The 13917-nt window shown below is 35.4% G+C and overlaps 1 protein-coding gene across 1 annotated transcript in view; it reads left to right on the plus strand.

Annotated features, from left to right (window-relative positions):
• Positions 1-13917, plus strand: part of CEP170 (centrosomal protein 170) — a 132288-nt gene that overhangs the window by 14161 nt on the left and 104210 nt on the right. The window contains exon 2 of the mRNA XM_044674980.1: positions 11699-11788. Within this exon, the coding sequence (XP_044530915.1) occupies positions 11699-11788 (90 nt within the window). The remainder of the gene's footprint in view (positions 1-11698; positions 11789-13917) is intronic.

Consider the following 13917-nt stretch of genomic DNA (forward strand, 5'->3'; position numbering starts at 1 on the left):
GTTTTGTGATTAGTGGAAACCAGGAGTCACAGCAAATACTAGGAAAAATATTAATTGTAAGTATAATGTTTTTTATTTAGGTAATAACTTTTCTCTGAAGCTACATAGCACTTTAAAATATATGTAATACCTTTCATTTTTATGAAGTAGGAAATTACCATAGTAATAGTATTTCTTAGTTGAAAAATAGATCCTTAGTAGAATAATTTTAGTTTTTTAACATATCTGGCAAGTAGCAAAGTTTTATTGACTCAAGGAACAGAAGGGAAGGAAGTAGGATTTACCAATTTAAAAAACATATTGTTTCTCTTATTTCAGTATTTCTACATAGAAACTGAATCATTGACCATCATTTTGAAGATGAGGAAGATTAGTGGCTTTGTAATAAAATAGGTGGATTGTTTGTATGGTTGTTTTGTATAGAGGTAAGATACCAAGGTTATATTGGTAACCCTCAGTGGTGAGGCCCACCTTCATCTCACTGGCTAGTGCGCTCAGACTAACAGACAGATGTTCAGGATTATTGCTTAACAAGGTAAGCAGGAAGGGAGGGTTAGGGAATAGGATGCCCTGATCTAAGGGGTCCTAACTAAACCACCCCCTTTTCTAAGACCCCATCTGAAAGTGTCTTCAGATCTTCGGGCTGCCTATTACTACTCTGGCTGTCTAGAAATTTCTAGCTAACATAACTACCTGAAGCTACTAATTCTCCCAGATAATGTTTGGTTAGATTTTATAGTCTTTCTGAGTAGTTAGGCTGACCCCTTTATTTTGGGAATCAACCCTCTTCAAGTTAGGCCCAAGATGGCTTTAGGCCTTTCCCACAGATAGTTGCCTGGCCAGCAGAGATCTTCACAGCAGTTGGGAACACTCTCAGAAGACAGGAACAAAAGTGGATCACAAATAGGTAGGATGTCTCCAAAACAGGATAGCAGGATCTGTCACTTTGGCTTCAAGGGGATAGGGAACAAAAAACCCCTTCTATCTTATAGTGTTATGATTAAAAATGATGAGGGCCGAGATCAAGAGGGAGAATAGTATTTTAATAAAAGCCATGCTGATAGAGATAAACTGACCACGTGCCTGTAAGGAAAAACCTATTCCAACCTCACCTCAGCCATTTACCTTCCTCTCTCCTTGAGCTCAGGTAACTAAAAAAGAAGTTCCAAGTCACTACCCCCTACTTAAAACAGTCCCTCACCTTTAATACGTCATGCAAAACAGGAAACCCATGAAACCCGTTGGACCACGGGAAATGTAGTTCTAAGGACCCCCACAGGTCCACAGAAGTTTGTCAAACACTATATTGAGGTTCAATCCTTCCAAATAGAACCCCAGGTGATTTTAACTAACAGTAGTGATTCCAAGTCAGAGGAAGTTCTCAGCTTCAGGCTATTTTCCCAACAGAATGTCCAAAAGCCCCCTTGGCAGCTTTCTCTGTCCTTTTATAAAATGTCCCCAGATTCTAGAACAAACTCTGTAGTTCCTTGCATGTGGCAATGTCCTGCAAACTGCTATCTGTGCAGAGTCTCTTTTATCTGTTTACACTCCTTTCCTCATAACAGTAACTAACCCAAAACATGGGCTGACAGTTTTAGTTTTAGGACTGCCTAATATTAGATTATATATTTTAAAAGCAAGATGCCTTAATTATTCCTTTATTGAGTTTAATGGAACAGTATTATTGCTATAATATATTAATAATGTGGTAAATTTTATATAAAATGCATAGACTGTGATGACACCTTTTTATGTGTCCTTTGGTACTACTATCTTCCTCCTGATCATTTGGGAAATATGAGTTTGCATATCTGGAAATAAAGTATATTTAAGGCTTTTAAAGATAGATAGATAGATAGAAAATTCACCCTTCCTACTCCATTTTTTTCTTGCCCTCCTCACTGGAAGTGTTTGGGAAGAGGTCTGTATTTTAGTTTTCCATTTTCTTTCCTTTCAGTAATCTTTGGGAAAATGATTCCTCAATTGTATCTGTTTCTGTAAAATAATTTCAGGCATATATCACTAATATGTATATGTTTACTGACATATAAAGTATATATTTTCCATAATAATTCTCACTTAGATTATAAAACTTACATAAAAATAGAAATAAGCATAAAGATGAAATATTTTATTCTAGAGATGATAGAGAAATTACTAGAATTTATATAGGGGAGTGGTATGATCTTTAGGAAAACCACTTTAGCATCTTTATTAACATTGGATTTAAGTCAGGAAGACCAGTAAAGAGGCTGTGCCAAAATTCCTAGAGATAAATTAGAGGGAGGGAAACTCAGAAGAACATAGGATTGGGGGCAAAGCATTATAGTCCAGGTCATCTAAAAGTTCCCAACTCACCCTGTGCAACTTATTCTGCTCTTCCCAAAATTAAAAGAGGGAAGAACTCTCAGTATTTTTTGATTCATATTTTATTTCATTAAGTATTTTCCATTTACATGTAAAAATTTTAATATCTTATTTTCCCAATTATATGTGATAACAATTTTCAACGTTTTCCAAAATTAAAGGCAATTTAATCTGGGTTATACATGTATGATCATGCAAAATATATTTCCATATTGCTCATTGTTGTGGGAGAATACTCATAAAACCAAAACATAAATTTTAAAAAGTGAAAAATATTAATGCTTTGATGTGCATTTAGATTCCTAACAGTTCTTTCTCTGAAGGTTGGTAGCATTCTTTATTACAAGTCCTTCAGAATTGTATTGCTGAGAATAGTTGTTTCACAATTGATAATCATATAGTATTTTGATTACTATGTGCAATGTTCTGTTACTTCAAATTATCCTGTTCATCATGAAAACTACCTGTTTGTATCCTATCATCATTTGTTGAGGAATGATTTGTATTCTTAAAAGTTTGATTCAGTTCAATATATATTTGAGAAATGAGCACAAGATAGCACAAGAGTATTCTATCAAAATCATTTACAACAATTTGCTCAGCCATTCCCCAGTTGATGGATATTCTTTTAATGTCTAGTTCTTTGCCACCATAAAGAGCTCTGCTATACATATATGTTCTTTTCCTTTTTAAAAATAATATCTCCTTGATATATGAATTGTCTCTTTCTGGCTTATTGTAAATTTTTTTCTTTTATTTGGAAGCTCTTGAATTTGGCTGTTATATTCCTGGGGGTTGTCTTTTCTGGGTCAAGTGTAGTGGGTGATCTATGGATCCTTTCAGTGTCTATATTGCCCTCTTGTTGGAGAACTTCAGGGAAATTTTGCTGAATAATTTCTTTTAGTATGGAGTCCAAATTTCTATTAATTTCTGCTTTTTTTCAGGGAGTCCAATGATTCTCAAATTGTCTCTTCTAGACCTGTTTTTTTTATCTGTCAATTTCTCAGTGAGGTAGTTCATGTTTCCTTCTATTTTATCAGTGTTTTGACTTTGCTTTATTTGTTCTTTCTGTCTTAAGAGATCATTATCTTCTAATTGCTCAATTCTAGCCTTTAGAGACTGGTTTTCCTTTTCAATCTGGTCATTTCTGGTCTTCAATTTACTTGCCTCACTTTCCAATTGCGAAATTCTGTCTTTTATACTGTTATTTTCTTGCCTGATTTTGGTTTCCAATTTGTTTACCATTTTGTTTGATTTGGGGGCATCTTTCTCCAATTGGTAGTTTCTGTCTTCTAACTTGTTAATTTCCTTTTGAGCTATTTCCCACTTCTGTCGCCAAATCTCTTCCATCTTTCTCATCATCTCAGATTTGAACTCTTCAAGAGCTTGTGACCAGTTTTCATTATTTTGGGAAGATTTGGATATGATTACTTGTTCTCCTCTGCTGTTTGCTCTATTACCTGGATTTTCTCTGTGTAAAAGTTGTCAAGTGTTACAGATTTCTTCTTGTTCTTTCTCTTTTGGGGTTCTTGTGGATGGCTTGCCATTGTGAGTTGTGTGTCCTCTCAGGTTTATCCTCACACCCAGGGTCTCTCTGCTGCACTCTTTAGGCTCCTGAGGTCTCAGGTCTAGTTGTTCTCAGGGTCAAGCTTCCTGGTGGTCCCCTTGCTTGTTCCTCTGCCGGAAGCTCCTTTAACAGTCTCAGGGCGCTGCTTCCACAGTCATGCACCCCTCTGCACTGGGTCCCCACCCAAGGTCTGCACCTTCACTCAGGATCTGCGTCAGCAACTCCGTCCACGCCTGAGCTCAAGGTCTGTGTTCAAAGTCAGGCAGGTTCTTTAGCCTCTTGGAGTCTTAAGTCTTGCTGTTCTCAGGAGCAGGTCCTGGTGGTCCCAGGTAGCTGCCAAGGACTTAATGGATGCCCCAAACTTGTCTTGTGCGCTGGCTTTGACCCTGTAAGTGGTGTGTGAGGGGGGAGGAGGTTGCTCAGTTGGAGTTTTAGTGAGATCTATTTCACCCCCTTATAGCATGGAAATGCCCCAATCCCAGGTACCTTCAATGCTGCACCCTTTTGTGGAATCCCTTTGTTCATCTGGATTTGTTTTTATGTCCTCTTGAGGAGTCCTATATGTGTGGGTTAGAAGAGATTAAGCAGCTGCTTTTTACTCTGCCGCCATCTTAACCTGGAAACCTTCCTTATTTTCTCTCTTACCAAAACATTTTTCAAAAAGTTTTATTTGTTTTGTTAATATTATGCAGAAGTCTATATATATATCTAAACTGAAAATTCAACTTTTATCAACAGGCGTATTAAATGAAGATTCATTTGACAAAACTACCTATAACATAATTTTCTAAAAAAATCAAAGCCAAGGGGGCAGCTGGGTAGCTCAGCGGATTGAGAGCCAGGCCTAGAGACGGGAGGTCCTAGGTTCAAATCTGGCCTCAGATACTTCCCAGCTGTGTGACCCTGGGCAAGTCACTTGACCCCCATTGCCTACCCTTACCACTCTTCTGCCTCGGAGCCAATATACAGTATTGATTCCAAGGTGGAACGTAAGGGTTTTAAGAAAAAAATTATAAAAAAAAAAATCAAAGTCAGGTTCTTTAATAATGTGTTTACAATACAGTACTCTTAACCATTTGGTTAAATAAGGGCTGTTTAAATTTCAAAACTATAAGTTATTATATTTTACAAGGCAATCCTAAAAGTCTTTGTGTGGCCTGAGGCTATTACAGTTTAAAGACTAAATCTTTAGGGACAATCTTGTACTATATTTTTTATTGTTTTTGAAATGTGTATTTGTCATACTTTTAATTCATCTCATTGGAAGCTTTTTCCCCTCTTCATCTTCAAAATGCCATATAAATATGAGCTATAGCCATAATGAAAAAATATTTTAATTTAGGGATATTCTCTACCTCAACTTAGGAAATTGTTTAAAGCTAGCTAATGTATTATTACATTGTGAAAATGATTGTTAGCTATGCAGATGTCAGTTATATCTGGCAAAGCAGAGTGTGTAGAACAATGAATCCATTCAAAGGCAATAAAGCATTTTGACTTCAAGAGCCTGAATTAATGTGATGAATTTAAAAAGTACAATTTAATATTTATTTCAGCAATTTTTAAAAAAATTCTGCTTTTGTTATGTTAGAGTCTCAACAATTCCATTTTTAGTATCATGCCACCACAAAAAAAAAAAAAAAGTAGTATACCCCTTTAGAGCAGACTGGTATAAACTGCTTTAGAAAAGCCTTAAATAGTTCTTACAATGTAAGACTTTTATGTTAGCCTTTCAATAATTTTAAAAAATGGGTAGGTCATTAAATTTTTATTAAGCATCTGTGTGCCAAATGTTGTATTAGGTATTGAGGATCCAACAGAGAATGAAAGTCTCTACTCGAAATGAGTTTACAATTGAATGAATCCTCAATTTAACATTCACACCCATCTTGAATAATATTTACTAATAACATTCAGAACATTCATGTCTAGATGTTTGCTTGCTGAGTCCATATGCAGGACAAATTCAAGGGCATATCTTTAGTATCTTAAGAGCAGTGGAAAAAAGAGAAAACTCTTGAAACATAGTTCTTTTTAAAATATAATAAATAACATTCACTCGATAACTTGATAAGTGCTTCCCCAATATGTTATCTCTCATTGGATCCCTATAGCAAACTTGTGAGGCAGGTTGGAAAGTTATATTATCCCCATTTTACATATGGAGATATTGATATCTAAAAAATGTGATTTCGCCAGTGTTAACTAGTAAATTAATGAAGCTTAGAACTCAAATATTGTTCTTTTGACACTTATCCCAATACTTAATGATGCCTTTCCCCTTTTTTAAAAAAATGAAACAAACATCTTTTCTTTATACCTCTGTTTCATTCTTTTTAGTTTACAAAGCTCTTTCATCTCCTTTGATCCTAAGAGTAATTCTTTAGCACTTATTATCGTCCCCATTTTGTAGATGAGGAGACTAAAACATTGAAGGGATGTGACTTTGCTGGAGTCACACAACAAAATAAATAGCTGAATTAAGATTCAGATTCATTCCTCTTGCTCCAAGTTCTTCTTTTTTTGCACTACTGCTTAGTCTCCTTGACCACTGTACTGCATTTGCAATGCTGACCACTTCCTCTGAGAAATTTCTTTCTTTCTTGAAACTTCAATTATTTTTCTCCAACTTCAGACTGCTTTTTTTGGCTTACTTATTCTAACTTTTTCAAGCTAAATTCTTTTCGGAGCTTCTTTGCATATTATTTCTCAGAGAACCCACTGTTCCACTGGCCTCAAGTATCACTTCTATGTAGATCACTTTCAGATCTAGTCCTTCTAGTTCTATACCATACTATGTTGCCAGGATATTTTTATTTATATATTCTTTTATCACCCAAACATGATACAGAGTGTAGCCCACCCATTCCCCACCCCCATACATAAACACATACCAGCTCCTTTTCACATATTCCCTGTCTCTTAAATTTGCCATCCTTCTTTCTCTGTCACTAGACTTTTTTTTTTTAATCCTTACCTTCAGTCTTGGAATCAATACTACATATCGGTTCCGAGGCAGAAGGGTGGTAAGGACTAGGCCTTTGGGGTTGAGTGACTTACCCAGGGTTACATAGCTAGAAAATGTCTGAGGCCAGATTCAAATCCAGGACCTCCATCTCTAGGCCTGGCTCTCAATTCATGTTACTAAACTTTAAACCTTGTAATCTTCTTTGATTCTTGCTTTTCTTCTACCTTGTAGAATTTTAGAATTGGAAAGGTCCCTGTATTTTTCATCTATTCTTGTTAAAGATCTCTATATTGGAGGAGCTCATTGTCCTCTTGGGCAACAAATTCCATTTCTGTCCAGATATGATTGTTAGGAAAATTTCCTTTATATTTCAACTGAAATCTATTTCTTTATAACTCCCACACTTGATTTTAATTTGCTCTCTGGAGCTAAGTAGAAGAAATTTAACCCTATTTCCCATGATACATCTACAATTATTCAAAGACTATCTTCTGTTTTTCATTGTGTATGGACATTATCTCTACTATTAGAGGCAGCTAGTGGCTCAGTGTTTAGAGTACTGGGCACGGAGTCAGGAAGACCTAAGTTGAAATTTGGCCCCAGAAACATAACTAGCTAGTTGTATGACTCTGGCCAAGTTATTTAACCTCTCTTTGCTCAATGAAGATGACAAGAATAGCAAGAATAAGAATAATAGCACCTACGCAGTGGATAATATTGTAAAAAGTGCTTAGCACAGTGCCTGGCACATCATAGGGATTATAAAAAATACTTATTCCTTTTCATTCTCCTTCTCTTTATTATTTTAGCTAGATTTCATATTAGCTTTCTTGTCAGACAAGTTATTAAAAACTGCCTCATATATTAATGTCTTGTAGTCCATCAAAATCACCTAGGTCTTTTACAAATGAATTGTTTTCTAATTATATCTTTATCCTTTCTGTATTTGTACAGTTGATTAACACAATTTAAATAAAAGACTTTACATTTTTCCCTGTGGAATTTTATCTTACTAGCTTTAATGTATTGCTCTACCTCATCAAGGTCTTTTTGGGTTTCCTTTCTGCTCCTTTCTGAAAAATCCCCATCTTTCTGAAATAATGTAGTTGGAACTGAATACAATGTGGGAGCAAAGAACCTGAAACAAAAGAGGTTCCCATTTATTGAGTAATGGCTGAACAAACTTTTTTATGAATGTAATGAAATATAATTGTGCTCTCTGAAACTAGGATGAAAGTGAAGAGACAGTATCCCTATATCTTCCCTCTCTTAGCATGAATGATTCTAACTTAATTGAATTTAAATTACTCATATATAAACAGAGATATAAGGCAAATTTAAAAAGTCACTTTTGTCAGCATTCTGAAATTCACAGTTTATAGACAACCAAAGCAAATTGCAAGACTTCTTGGAAACCTTTCTATACCAGTCAAATAAAAGGTCCCATTTTTTCCTTTGTTTAAAATTGCACTGCAGACCTCAAGAATTTTTTTCCTTTTCTTTTAAATGGAATATCAAAGGCAATATCCACTGATACTCCCAGACATCAGACATATTACCAAAGGGGAGTATAGTCCCTGCCTGTGGAAAAATCTTAGATGAGGTGGGAGCCTTGTTTGGATTCCAATTATAGGTGAATGCCAGCACAAAACAAAACAGGATTCCCCTTAGGAGTTAGCTTGGCACAAACAGAACAAGTTACACTTTTAGGACAAGCTGACCCAAAATAGAAAAATAAACAGGAACAATAATAAAGTCTCTAACTGACCTATTAAAAAACAAATGGAATCCAGAAACTTACCTGTCAGTGGGTATGAGCCCCCACAGAGAAACTCAGAATTTCTTCTGCTACTCACAATCCATTCAGTCCCCAGGAGAACCCAGTATACAAAATGCTTAGTTTCCCCTAGCCTTCCTTCCTGTGTTCTGTTTTCTGTATGGACACTGACCTCTGCAGAAAGGAACCCAGAATCCTTGCTCTTGCTTGGACCCTTAGGCCTACTTTCCTATTCCCTGTGGTGGTGAACCAGGTCCTTTCAGTTCTCTTCCTCATCCTAAAGAGAAGACATTGCAGTTGCCACTGCTTGGATGAGCAGGGTCTTACCAATTACAACTTCTGGTAAAATGGAGGACTTCCAGAATTTACCATCCACCCTCTGAACATTTCCATCTTACCTGCCAGGATGCCTTATGGATCCTCCAGCCTTATCATCTACTGTACTGCTCTGCTTTTAGGACTTTTAAGCCTTATCTTCCCCTATAGTTGAGCTTATTTATATGTTATAATAATAATAATTATAGATAATATTTATATAGTGCTTAGTAATGTACCAGGCTCTGTGCTAAGTACTTTACAATTATTATTTCACTTAATCCTCACAACAATCCTGGGAAAAAGTAACAGAGATCAGATGTCTTACCCAGCATAGCACAAGCCAGAAGTATCTGAGGCAGAATTTGAACTGAAATCTTATGACTAGGCCTAGTACTTTATTATGCCACCAATCTGCCTCAAATAAAATATTGGTTCCTCAAGGGCAAACTGCCTCCTTTTTCAATTTTTCTCTAATACTTAGCATTATTCTTAGCAGGTAGTAGTAAGAACTTAAATCTTTTTTTCATTATAAAAGTTTTAGCAAGGGAGTAAAGTCTGTAAACACATAGATGTAATTTAATTCGTACATGGAAATATACACACTAATTTAAAAATGAAGTCATTCGAGTCAAGGGAGGAAAGATACAGGGCCTCTTTTTGTCTTTCCTTTCACAAAAATAATTTTAAAAATATGGAAAGACTTGTATGGACTGATTGAGCATGAAGTAAAATAAAATTAAGAAGAGATGGGCATCTTTTATATTAGAGAAGAAGTAGAGAATAGGAAAATGAAATGTTGGATGCACTCTTCTGTGAAATCAAGGCAATCAACTAGTCATTTGGTTTTGCTTTACTTATTTTTCTTATATGGTAAGATTGGAGGGAGAAATATCCCCAAATTACTGTGAAGTGAAAACAAAAGACATCATTAATTTTTTAACAGGGAAAGGAATAAAAAGAAATAAACACATGATTTGACTAACAGAGTGCATAGAAGAACTAGAATTGCCTTAGTCATGAATGCTCTGCCTTTTTAAATTCAGCCAAGATTGCCTATTTTTGTATTCTTAGTTCATAGAACAGTACCTAACACAGAGTATGTGTTTAATAAATGCTTGTTGACTAGGTATCTGCCTTTTGTATGCTTCTCTTGATATTGATAAAGGGTCATTGAGTAAAATTGTCTCTCTGGTAGAATCTATTAATAGAGGCAACTAGGTGTACAGTGGACAGAGAGCCAGGCCTGAAATCAAGAAGACTCATCTGGCACCACTGCTATTATAATCAACTCTGAGATTATAAATCAGAGAAGATACTGCCTGCATTGGTGGGAGTTTCCTCACCTGAATGTTCCTCATACATCCCCCATACATACATACATAAATCATCAATTCAGCCCCTATCCCTCCAACTAATTATTTACTGGCTTGTATTGTTCACTTGTTTCAATTAAATTGTGAACTCCTTGAGGTCATGGACCATACATTATACTTTCTCCCTTGTGATGATGCAATGCAGTAAATATGTCAGGAAATACTTGTTGAATATTGAAAAGTCATTTCCTGCCCCCACAAAGTAGTACAAGATTTTAGTAATCTGTGTGCTAAAGAATAAATTGCAAAGAATATACTTAATGAAGGACTGACATTGACCGAAAAAAAATTTTTTTTGCCCTTTTCCCACCTATGGCTCATCTTATCAGCTCTTATTACTCCTACCCATATGTGACATCATATCTAAAAAGAGAAAACAACAACAAATCACAAGTCCAAAGTACAAGGCTATCTACCACAAACACATTTATTTGAAGCTGGATATATCTGGTTTCCTTATTAGCATTCTCTTTAAGATTTTCAAGTCTAGGAAAATAAAGTATAGAAGCAGGGCCCAGGAAATTCGAGAGATTATCTTACCCATTTTGTGAACTATGCCCTATTTGATATTTCAAACAATAGCTGGTTCTACAACATTTATTTCCAAGTTTGATTTCTTCAGCCTTTTGGGAATTCCTTTACTAAAACAAGAGTAATTCTATTTTTTAATCAGTTTTTTTTTTAATTTTTCTCTCACAACTTGTGCTGTAATTTTTGTAAAGCCAATTATGACATAAGTGAAGAGAAAGCCCAAAGTAGAAAAAAAGCTCAGTGGAAACTGACAATAAAAGCATGTTTATTCCTAATTTTTTTCCAATGGTAGTTTATATAGAGAAAAATAATTCAAAGGTAAATATTTTCTACATTAAAAATAGTTGATGTTACAAATTTTTTCTCTTCGTTTCATTCAGCAAAGTTGACCTCATCATCCTTGTGAAACAAAAATTAATTGTGATAGGAAGGTTCTTGTTAGAATTTGTGAACACTATAATTTTAAAATATACTTTATTTTTTATTTATTTATTTTTTGAGCCCTTAACTTCTGTGTATTGGCTCCTTGGTGGAAGAGTGGTAAGGGTGGGCAATGGGGGTCAAGTGACTTGCCCAGGGTCACACAGCTGGGAAGTGTCTGAGGCCATATTTGAATTAAAATATGCTTTAAATTTTATTTTATCAAGTTATATTATGCATTTCAATGTATTAGTCATATAGTTTAGGAATATTAATTTAAAAGTTAAGAACCTTTGAGTTTGGGGTTTATATTTTTAAATTTCCTTTTTCCCCCATAAAATTATCTTTTAAGACACTCTTTCCTATTTGTTTTTCAGTCACGCAGTGTGGACAAGCAACATGCTGTAGTCAACTATGATGCCTCTGCAGATGAACATTTAGTAAAAGATTTGGGTAGTCTAAATGGGGTAAGTAAACAGTTGATTAATATTTGTTTTAATTATTTCATTTAACACTATATGGAAAATGTTTTTAAAGCCCCAAATGTCTTTTTTTCCTAAAAAATCAAGCAGACTTTAATTTGTTATTCTCTTATACTAATACTGATGATCATCCCTTCTTTTTTATCTGTCCTTCCTAAAGTGTTGTGCCAAGAACTGAACTCAACACTGTAAATGTAGAATAAATGGAGTATAGTACTAATAGAGCCTAGACATTATGCATCCCTTCATGTAGCCTTAGATAACATCAGTTTTCTGTTAACTCACTGAGCTTGTAAAAGTCATAAAACCCATGGGTCCTTTTCAGATTACCAGTTCTTTAACTGTACCTTTCCATTATATACTCATAGACCTTTTGGAGATACTTTCTTTTGTTATCTAGTGTGTTTTTTATCTGCATCAACTTTGTCATGTAGTCAAGCATTTATTAAATATTTAACTGTGTGCCAGGAACTGTTCCTAAGTACTAGAGATGCACAGAAACATAAAAACACGGTTTTCACCCTCAAGGAGCTCATATACTAATGGAAAATACAATATTTAGGTAATTAGGTATATAAAAGATAGATACATTATAAGTTGCAGGTAATCTCAGAGGGGGAAAACCTTCTTACTGAAAGTGGGATTTGAGTTGTCCTGAATGAAGCCAAGGAAGAAGATAAGTAAGGAAGAGAGATTTCTAGCTAGTACACAAAGTTGGGAGATAAAGTTACTTACTTGAACATGACACTTTAAGTAGGCCATATACTTTCATATAAAGGATGGAGAAAAGTAAAATGTTAAGATTTTAAGGTAGGTAGTAGTCAAGTTGTGAGAGGATTAAATGCCAAATAGAGGATTTTATATTTTTTCAAAAGGTAATAGGGAGCCACTGGAGTTTATTGACTAGGGAAGGGGTGGTGACCTGGTCAGACCTGTATGCTAGGAAAATCATTTTGGCATCCATGGAGGAAAATGAATTAAAGTAGGGAGACATTTGTGGCAGGTAGTCCAACCAACAAATTATTATAATGAGCCAAGTGAGAGGTGATATGATGGCCTGTCCCAGGGTGGTAGCAGTGTCAGTAGAAAGAAGGCAATGTTTAGAAGAGATATTATAAAGATAAAATTTATAGGAGATGTTATATAGGTAAAATTAATACCATTTGGGGAGATTGGATTAAATAATTAATAAAATATTGGATATGGGGTATGAGAGCATGAAAAGTTACAGGTAACATTTAGATTCTGAACCTGGGTGCCTGAGAAGATGGTTTGCCCTCAATACATTTACTTTCTGTGGGGGAAATCATACATATAAGTAGGCATTAGGAATATAAATACCAAGAATAAAATCATCCCAGGTCATATGGACCTTATATTCTAATGAAGAAAACAAGGATCTATACACACACACACACACACACACACACACACACACACACATTTATATATGCATATATAATATATATAAAACACTATAAATATAAAATAATTTTTTTCAATTATTTCAGTCACATCCAACTTTTCATGACTCTATTTGGGGTTTTCTTGGCAAAGATAATTGAGTAGTTTTTCATTTCCTTTTCCAGCTCCTTTTACAGATGAGAAAGCTTAGGCAAACCAAGCTAAATGACTTGCCCAGAGTCACACAGCTATTGTCTAACACCGAATTTGAACTTGGGTCTTCCTGACTCTAGACCCAGCACTCTATTCACTATAATATCTAGTTACCCAAAGTTAATAAATACAAAGTTAAGTGCATAATAGTTTGGAGAAAAAAAAGACACTAATAGTTGGAGGGTTTAGGAAAGGCTTTTGATGCAGGAGTCTGAGCCTGGCTTAAAGATTGTAAATTGGAGGTTAAAGATACAAGTGCATTTCAGTTATGGAACCCATTGCTAAGGGATAGAGGTGTGTCATGTGTGAAGGAGAAAAAATGGGCTAATTTGACTGGATCATAGAATGCAAGAAAAAGAGAAGGGGCAGCTGGGTAGCTCAGTGGAGTGAGAGTCAGGCCTAGAGACAGGAGGTCCTAGGTTCAAACTCGGCCTCAGCCACTTCCCAGCTGTGTGACCCTGGGCAAGTCACTTGACCCCCATTGCCCACCCTTACCA

This window comes from Gracilinanus agilis, chromosome 4, assembly GCF_016433145.1.
Source record: "Gracilinanus agilis isolate LMUSP501 chromosome 4, AgileGrace, whole genome shotgun sequence".
Classification (NCBI taxonomy): domain Eukaryota; kingdom Metazoa; phylum Chordata; class Mammalia; order Didelphimorphia; family Didelphidae; genus Gracilinanus; species Gracilinanus agilis.